This window comes from Carya illinoinensis, chromosome 15 (genome assembly GCF_018687715.1).
Source record: "Carya illinoinensis cultivar Pawnee chromosome 15, C.illinoinensisPawnee_v1, whole genome shotgun sequence".
NCBI classification, from domain to species: domain Eukaryota; kingdom Viridiplantae; phylum Streptophyta; class Magnoliopsida; order Fagales; family Juglandaceae; genus Carya; species Carya illinoinensis.
Genome location: NC_056766.1, coordinates 8,989,516 through 8,999,691, shown reverse-complemented (window position 1 = coordinate 8,999,691; position 10,176 = coordinate 8,989,516). Strand labels below are relative to the sequence as shown.

General features: G+C 36.2%; 1 protein-coding gene across 1 annotated transcript; it reads right to left on the bottom strand.

The window, feature by feature from the left end:
* Positions 1 to 6,968: 6,968 nt before the first annotated feature.
* Positions 6,969 to 9,645, bottom strand: LOC122295617 (putative receptor protein kinase ZmPK1). The gene has a single exon (XM_043104684.1). The coding sequence runs from the start codon at positions 9,576 to 9,578 to the stop codon at positions 7,101 to 7,103; it is 2,478 nt and encodes an 825-aa protein (XP_042960618.1). The 5' UTR covers positions 9,579 to 9,645; the 3' UTR covers positions 6,969 to 7,100.
* Positions 9,646 to 10,176: the final 531 nt, after the last annotated feature.

Below are 10,176 nucleotides of genomic sequence, written 5' to 3'. Positions count from 1 at the left end.
AGCTTTACTTTAATATCTAAGCATTTATACCACTCACAACTCAAAGGTTAATTCATAATTACCAGGAAGTAGTGTACTGATTTTTAAGCAACAAAGAATATCATTTTAAGAAAAATGATTTGTGTAGATCCCTTTATATCCATACATCTAATTCCCAATCACAACACAAAAAACTATTGATAATTCCCCCCCCCCCCCCCCCCCCCCCCCCCCCAAAAAAAAAAACCTCATATAGAACAACAAATTGTGTTTCATTCACTCTCTCCAATCAAAGTCTCACAAGTTGTTTTGAAATTCTCAAACAACAATAGTCAATAAAGTTTTATCTCCAGAATTCAAACTAGAGGCATGTGACTTTGTAAAGTCACATCCAGGTATTTTTATCATGGTTCTTAGATCACAATAAATCATTATTCAATAGCAGAATTCAGATAAAATATTCAATAAAAATTGAGAGATATTCTTTCACCAGATTTGGATCAATGAGTAGCTGCTGTTACACATCAAATACATTGTCAATATCATTATGTTTAAGTCAATAAAAAAAGGTATGGAGAATATATGGCATGATATCACATTGATTTATCTCATTCTAATAAAAGGAAAAGGATCACTATAATAAAAATCAACATCTCCATTAATATGACATCACAGGAAATATTAATGGCCTCTTTTTTTAGTAAAAGTTAATCTAACTAGGGGATAAAATGAGATAATGCTTTGGTAGTGACTAAGAGTACAACCCATTCTCCTCTAAACCATTATAGGTTATATAATGGAAGCACAAGCGATTTAATACTGTGAATTACCTACACTATATCCAACCTACTCATGTATGATCAATTATAGCTGCTGGACAATTCCATGATCTGATTGGTGAAAACATTGACATTTTGCAAATGTGTAATAGCAGCTACTCAATCAAAAAGCCATAAAAAAATGGTGACCTAACTCAATGTTTAATGCACCCTCAACTGCATGCTATATTTATACTTAAGGGTGTTTTTAAGTATTTTGATAGACCACAAAATACAGGGTTTAGTTTAACATACATATTTGGTGAGCTTTGCTTTTCAATCTGGTGTGTATTTACCTCTGTGCACGTGACTATAAATGCAGTATGCAATTGCATTTATAGGGATGTGACCATGCTTCAATTGTGGGTACATGGCAGTGCTAGTTGGAAATAACCCAACTAGCACTGTACTAGGGCAGCTTCCAAAGACTTGTTGCAAATGGAACTATATTTGTGCATGAGTGCAAACCTTTGTTCAATCAAAATCTCTGTTGGTTGAGTGTGTTGAGAATTGCAAGGGAAAAGATAATCTTATTGAAGTTGGAAGTCCCTATTTCCAGCAGTAAGAATTCGAAGTCACTTGAAGGGCTTGATGTTTCCTACTAATAATTTCCAATTTTCAGAGATAGAGTTCATTGTTTGGCTTCCAGTTGATGGAAGCTTATGGTTGGCAGGCAATAACGACCTGCCACCTTTGGATTTTAGTCTCCATTATAAAGATGTAGCTAAAGAAGAAAGAAGGGGGGGGGGGGGGGGGGGGGGGGGGGGGGGAACATGAAGCCTAGAGGAGAAAGTGTCAAACTCAAGATCTAAGACTCTCTTTCCAGCATGGAATTTGAATGAAGAAATTTTCAATTTTGTCTTCATGCATGAGCTAGTGGGGGGTATATAGGAGATTAGGGAGGAAAGTAGAGGGATATGCACAATCTAGAATTATATTGTTGAAAAAGTCAGCAATAACAAAAGTTTGGAGGAATTGTGGAGTCAACACCCCAAGGCATAGGGATTTTGTTCTGTATTCTTTATAATAATTTTATTTAACTAACCATATTACTGCTCTTGTATCTGGGTCTATTACACAGTGTTAAACTTATTGCCTATAGTCATATTATAAATTCAACCTAACTTTAATTGTATAGATCAATTAACAATTAAATTGACATCTTCATCTGCCTATAATAACATAATAGCATATATTAGGAATTTGTCTACATTTTGTAATGCTAATCTACAACATGTGACCAAGTTGTAGATGCAAAACTAATAGTGACTTTTGATACATATTAGCATGTTTATCAAAACTGAATAAATATAAGTAAGCTTAAAAAGACAGCCTTTCCCACAATAAACATTAGCATGATGATCTAACATGAAAAGAACACCTAGTTTCAAGCAACCAAGCATACTAAAATTAAATTTAACAAGCATGATGATTTTTGTTCATCCAAAAAAAATTCTTGGTAGGATATTTTTTGATTAAAGCCTGCATGGACAATGTTGGAGATATAAGGTTTCGGTTGGCCAAAATTATTTCCGAGAATCTAGACCTAAAACTAACCTTAAAAAGGATATGTTAGATGAATGGGGTTTAACAGCAACAAATATATCGATTAAACAAAGACCCAATATATTTGAGGTTGAACATAAAAAATTGCCAACTACCAAGAATGATACATAACCAATGAATTGACAATATGCATAGCATCGACAAATCACCAAAAAATAAAAATTTCCATATAAAAAAACGACAAAATGTTGATAGTCAATAAATTGTGCATGTCATCCAACAATCCAACTAACCCCTCGCTGCCAGCAATGTTCATGCATGTTTGGAGAAAATAATGAGTTCCAAACAGACAACTTGGAATTAGAAAAATACCTTGCACACACTGAGTAGTGGCCGAGCAGTAGATTTTGGCCAACCGAGGGCTTAGAATGGACTGAAAAGCCTCGCACACAGTATGTTTGGGACCTCCAACTTCTTTGTTTCTGACTAACACTTCATTGAAGAAATTACCCCGCTGGAAAAATCACAACAGAGGGCGATTGTAGCAGCAATCGCCGTGTGTACGCTGGCATTCAACAGAAGGGGGATTTTAGTGCTTTTGGTAGCCAAGTATTGGATTCAGAAAGTGGAAGATTTGAAGGGGGGTCATAGAATTGAAATGAGTAAGCCGATCGATGGAGGCATGGTTTTCTTGGTTTTGGAAGGAAACAATGACCCAGCTTGAAGGCGCACAAGAAAAATGCAGTGGAGGCCAGAGATGGAGCTCTTAAACGTATTTGGAAATGGGGATCATCGCAGTGGTGCACTATGGATTCGCTGGAAGGGATTTTACTTTCAGGTGATGGAAAATTGAGTAAAAACACACGGAAAGAGAGGGTACTGTAACTCGCAGGCGGGGAGGGAAATAAAATGCAAGTTTGGCGCCTGATATTTATTCAGTGATTTAGCAGCGAACTTTTTCGCTGCTAAAATAATTAAAGCCGCTGCTATATACTAAGTGACACTTCTCGCCACTTAATCAGTGATTTAATGCAGCAATTAATAAATTACCGTTATATGGCATATATTACGGCGACTTTTTTGGTAGCAGATAAGAAATTGTTGGGAAAAGCCCAATTCTTGTAGTGCTTGGAGAAAAATGAAGAGAAACGAAAATCATGTCAATGGCCATTTTCTCTTGGAGAAATTTAATGAAAATAATTTATGTGGATCAAAGCGCAGACTTGTGAAGAAGGGTGTCTCCATTCGAGTCTTGGACGACAACCCCCCCCCCCCCCCTCTTCAAAAACAAGTTGCCCTCTGGAAAAGGAGACCTTTGTTAGTACCATAAATTAAGAATCAAAGTAAATGGCTGGGCCCTATCGAGTGAAAACCACGTTCCCCTCTGTCACGGATACAAGTTGGGTAACTGCAGGCTGCAGCATCGAAGTTTGAATCAAAGGTGCAGTATGAATTGGTCAAAGTGCAGGCTTGTGAAGAAGGGTGTCTCCATTCGAGTCTTGGACACCCACCCCCCCCACCCCCCAAAAAAAAACAAGTTGCCCTCTGGAAAAGGAGACCTTAGTACCATAAATTAAGAATCAAAGTAAATGGCTGGCCCTATCGAGTGAAAACCACGTTCCCCTCTGTCACGGATACAAGTGGGGTAACTGCAGGCTGCAGCATCGAAGGTTGAATCAAAGGTGTAGTATGAATTGGTGGATTATAAATGTGGTATATTAGTTATTTTTCTATTTTGATTATAAATGTGGTATATTATTTATTTTACTGTTTTGATTATAAATGTGTATTAAAGTAAAAAGTATAAAGTCACCACTCACCACATGTCCAAGGTTAAGCGGTTTAAATTCATGATTTTTATGCTGATATTATGTAAAATCATCTATGGTCTTAAAAGTTAAATTGATCGAAAGGGACAGATTTTACTATTTACATTATATTCTTAACAAAAAAAAAAAAAAAAAAAGAACTATAAAAAAGTAAAAAATAAAACCTTGATGAGAAAAGAACGAGTACTTCAATAATCCCATGCAGCAGATAAATCTCAACAAAAATTTCATCAACTTGATCAATGTGGACAACTACTGACCATTACAGTGTTAAAAGCTACTATTTTTCGATCTCCTACTGCAGATAATGTTTCAGCATTGATTAGAATATGTTAATGACAAATAAGTCTAGGGTGTCTCTAATTATTCCTTAAAGAAATAAATTAAATGCCATCATATATAGTAGAGGTGACTGTTAATATTGCAATAGAGACTGACGACATCCAATGACATGTACCTGATCAGGACGTCAAGACGTTGTGTCACGCGAACCGAGTTCATGTCGCCTTTATAAACAACTAGAGTCGCATTTATAGGTTTATTTATGGGTTTTATATATTAGCCCACGCAACCAGTCGAATCAAAACAACTAAACAAAAACACTAATAATTTTGCACCTTATGGCTTATGTAATATATAGCATGATCATTAGCATGCCCTCTAAAATTAAACAGCCGTTAAATTTCTTTAGGAATGTCATTACATCAAGACATATATACTCTCGAAATCCCAGTGGCAACCTCCTTTACTAACAAATTTATAAGCTTCCGCATGAACAATCCAACTATATACAGCATGAGAACCCGATTGAACATCGACAAATTTGGTTAAAAGACTTTCGGTTGAAGGAGGACCAGTATTTCTTCTAATATATAAGTATTAGAAATGATATTTGCAGTCATAAAATGTACAAATCTCAAACATTTTATTTGAAAAAGCGATTAATTTCGAGACTCACACAAAAAAATAATTTTTTTAATAATGAATCCCACTCTTTTCTAAAAGGAGAGCGTGAAATTTGTATGTCTAAGGACTCTAGCTGCCATTACTTAATAGATGTATGAAATTATGGACCGTAAGACCATAAATATTATACAAGGAAAGAACTGTTCATATCTGAGGGAGTATTTGTGCGTGAATTATATCCATAGTGAGAGTGTTTACAATATATATAACACCAATAAGTCCAGAAAACCGTCAAGATCTTTTGAATCAATTGGCAACACTTTGATTTTTCTCTAAGAGAACCAAAGATCAAATTCCCTTCTTCAATGTATCAAAACAAATAATAATAAATAAGTCCAGAAAACCAAGAAATGCCGTGTACTATTATTCAGCACAAACATGAAAACAATAAAAGAAAAACACAACCACGTTCACAAGCAAACAATGAAAGAAAAAAAGGTTAGGTAGCTGTAGAGGTGTAAAAAAAAACCAGTAAACTGGAGCAGACCGGACCAAACCGGTGGGATCAGTCCAGTCTCGAGTTTGGTTCGGTCCGATACCGATTTTATTTTTCTTAAAACTAGTTAAAATCGTTCCGATTTTGATTTTTCTTTTTCTAAAACCGGACTGAACCAGTTTATACATATTTTAATTTTTTCTATTGTATATAATATTTATATATAATATATAACTATATATAAAATCGTTTTGTATTATATAATAAATTAATAATTAATATAATATTAAATTTTAAAATCTTATATCATTTTGTTTATTGTATTAATAGTTATATTAATATTATATAGTGCATATTAATAGTTATACTAGTACTATATCACTATATATTATAATATACTATAATATATTATTATATTATATATTATATTATATCATTATAGTCTATAATACAATTATAATATATATTATAAGATACTACAATATATTATATATATATATATTATATAATATATAATATAGTATATTAAAACTGAAAAATCGGACCGAAACCCAGTAAAACTGGAGTACCGGTTTAAGATGGTAACTAGTGCGTAATTGGTTTTGAAAAATACAAAACCGGTGCATACTGATTCGATTCTAAATTTTGTCCAAAACCGATCTGAATCGGACTGGTTACATCCTTAGACCGATCTGAACCGGACTGGTTACATCCTTAGGTAACTGCCTGATAGACAAAAAGAAACAACTATTCCGTATTAGAGATTAACACGGCCACGATCATTTTGACTATCATTTTCTTGACGTAAAAGACTCTCAACTATGTACTTGGGTCAAGGGTCTAATTGCGTCTTTTTGTTCCTTTATGCATTGCAGGGCAACTGTTACCAAAGTTTCCATCTTATCCATCTCACAATGTTTGGAAAAAAAAAAAAAAAAAAAACAGAATGGACAAACGAAGAGAGGGGAATGGTCATGATGAAAAGTCTAATGAAGAGCTAGTGGAGAGACTCGTTTAGCCCTTTATAACGAGCGGGCCCAGTATGGAGGCCCAACCCAACGGATGGTGAGGATCAAGTCGTTGAAGTTTCAAGGACCCATATGACTCCATCTTGTAACCACTAAATGAGTGGATAATTGATCCAAGAAGTTGGGATGAGTCCAACATTCCTGGGATGAGTATCAATTCAGGACATGAAGATAAGATCTATCGGGATGATTATTGTTAGTATCTATCAGTAGCTACCAGCACCTATATATATAAGAAGCAATCAAGGTAATGACTCATCTTGATCACTATTCTAGTGATAACTTACCCTACATATTACTGAGCATCGGAGGTACATTAGGCACATCGGGCTGCCATCTTTATTGGTTGTAGGTAGAGGATTTCGGCTGGTAGTGAAACAAGTTCATAATAGTAGCATTGTCTGTGGGATCCTAAAGATATTATTTAGTTTCTCATTGGACTCTAGCATGATTTCCACCACAACAGGAAAAATACTTATTTGTGAGTAATTATTTGAGACATAACAACTATTTGTTAAGAGAATGGTACCATTCGCAATTACAGATTAACAACATGATCATTGTGACTATCATTTTCTTGGCTTAAAAGCATCTCAACTACTTGACTCATGCTGGGTCTTGCGTCTTTCTCTTCCTCCAAACATTGTAGAGCAACTGTTACCAGAGTTTCCATCTTACCCTTTTCGTAATTGCCTTCTAGTACTGGGTCAATGATTTCCTCGAGCCAGGAAGCCATTGTAGCCGCTTCATTCCTTTTTTCCCTCACCAAAGTAACCAACGTTTTGGGTTCTGCCAGCCCTCCACTATCTATAGCATGGACACCCCTTGTTGGTCCCTTTCCTGTCACCATCTCCAATACAACAATTCCATAGCTATAAACATCCACTTTGGAGGTGATAGGAAGATTGCAAACCCACTCTGGAGCCATGTACCCTCGGGTTCCTCTTATTCTTGAGAAGCTTGAATTCTCGAGGTTTCTATTTTGTAGCTTAGACAATCCAAAATCTGCCACCTTTGGTTGATAGTTAGAGTCTAGGAGTATGTTATGAGGCTTTACATCACAGTGTAAAACCCACTCCAAGCACTCTTCATGTAGATAAGCTAGTCCTTTCGCTGTGCCTACAGCAATGTCAAACCTTTTCTCCCAGTCAAGTGCTTGGGATGAAAGGTTTTGAGCTAAAGAACCATGTTCCATGTACTCGTACACCAAAAGCCTGTGCTTTCCCTCTACGCAATACCCCCACATCTCAATTAAGTTCATGTGGTTAATCCTCCCAATGATACTTACTTCTGCTAGAAATTCACCTTCTCCTTGGTTATTATGTTCATTGAGATGCTTGATTGCTACAGCTCGATTGTCAGGCAATACCCCTTTGTATACTATTCCTCCAGCACCTCTTCCAATCTCGTCTTTAAAACCTTTTGTTGCCTTCTTGAGCTCAGCATAGGTAAATCTCCTAAACCCAGTGATAGCAACAAGATAGCCTTGCTTGTTTGCACCTGAGCCTTGCTGGGTTCTACTCAATAGACACCACACCAAAAAGATACAGATGATTTCAAATCCACCTACTCCACATGCAAACCAGAGCATGAATTTCACTATCCCATTTGCACGACTTTTATTATATGATCTGCCTAGTTGCACTGTACCTTTACTTGAGCAATCTAGTGTAAAATCTTGTACATAATTTGTGAAGGAGAAGAGATTGTGTTTAGGCAGTCTCAAATAGAGGTCACCCTCGAAATTCGGGGAACGATATCCATTCAGCAACAACGTCTTGGGGTAGCAAGAACCACCTTTTGGGGAGAATTTGAATTGGAACCCTTTGCAATTGCACAGTTGCAAACACAAATTCTTGCATTGATCCAATGTAGAATTAGGGAAGAACCCATAATCATAACCAAAGAATTCAACATGGGGTAATAGCAGAAAGCCAGACTCATTTCTATTGCAAGAAAGATGAAAGTCGGGTTCGCACCCGTAAGACCAATCTGTGACATTTTTCATCTTAAATCCAGGGAGGCAAGAACATTTCCTATCAGAGCCAACAATATAGCTGCACAGACTATTAGCGCCACAAATACCATAAATAATGCAAGGTCTCTGAATGGCTTGCCAGGACACAACCCACTTCTCCCCCACCTTGTCCCAACTGTACAATCGAACATCACCATCGTAATCAATTCTCAGTCTTCTATGAAGCTCTAGCCCATAGTCTGCTGCCATGAAAGTAAAATCATCAGAAGAACTAAAGTTTCCAAAGGTATCAAGCACTGCGATCCTACTGTTGTTGTATGCGGACCTTCCAGCTTCCCAGCTCACGAGCCACGGGTCAGGCCAGTAGACGCTAGAAACCTCAAGACCGTCATGAAGAAGGCGGAGAAGGTTATCGTTATCAAAATAAAGCTTGTAAAAGCCAGAGGAATAGTTTGTCTGGCTTCTGGAGGAGACGAGCCTTGTGTTTCTAGTGAGTAGTTGTTGGGGAAGAAGGGTGTCTGTTGGGAAATCAAAGCTTTCCCATAAAGTAACACCTTCCATGTTCTGTAGAACAAGATTACCGGTGTTGTAGAGAGACAAGTGTACTGGGGAGAGTGATTGAGTGTTTGTTGCCCAAACAATGAATTTTCCAGCGTCAGTTAAGATAAGACTACCAGTTTTGAGTAGAGAGAGCTTGGAGCTCCTTCCATTAACAGGCTGATCACGGTTTGCCATCCAAATTACAGTCTGGTTCTTGCCACGGGATGGCTTATTGAACCATATGGCATAGCAATAGGCATTATCACCGACGGAATAAAAGCCAGCAGAGAAAACGCCATCTGGTGATATGAGAATGTCTTCCGATTTCTCAATTGCGAGAGATGTGCCTTCATGAATTGTATCCAGACTTAAAGATGAGAATGGGAGAGAAAATGACAAAGACAATAGAAAGAACAAAACTAGCGAATCCATGGTATTGGAGGCCTGGGCAACCATTGCTAGAAAATGTTTTTTGGAATGAGTAGGATGTGGTTGCATGTGGATATTTATAAAACTGAAGGAAAGAATGAATGTTAGAAGGCTTCGAGAAAAATGAAGAAAAACAAAAAACAAGTCAATGGTCCTTTTCTTTGGGAGAAATTTAACGAAAATAATTTACGTGGATCAAAGGGCATACGTGTGGAGAAGGGTATCTCCATTGGAGTCTAGGACCCGCCAAAACTTTTTCTAAGGACAGCTTCTTATCAATTTAAGGGTAGGTTTGATGAGGGTGAGGCATAAGATTTTTATCTCATCTTATCATTATAATATTTTTTTTAAAATTTTTATATAAAATAAAATAAAAAATTTAATTATTTTATATTTCAAATAATAATAATATTAAAAAAAAATATTTTAAATTTTTATTTAAAACAAAAAATACTCATCTCACTGTTAAAACCTATCATATTCAAAGTAAATGGCTGGGCCCTACGGAGTGAAAACCACGGACGTTCCCCTCTTTCAAGGATACATTAAGTTTTGCTTGGCCATTGAGATGAGAATTCTGAGTTTTAAGATTAAATATTAAAGTATTATATTTTAATATTATTATTGTATTGAGATTTGAAAAAGTTAAGAAAAAGTTAAATTGTTT

What these genes read in the sequence shown, in the direction of transcription:
- LOC122295617 (XM_043104684.1), bottom strand. Translation starts at nt 9,578, where the DNA reads ATGCAACCACATCCTACTCATTCCAAAAAACATTTTCTAGCAATGGTT.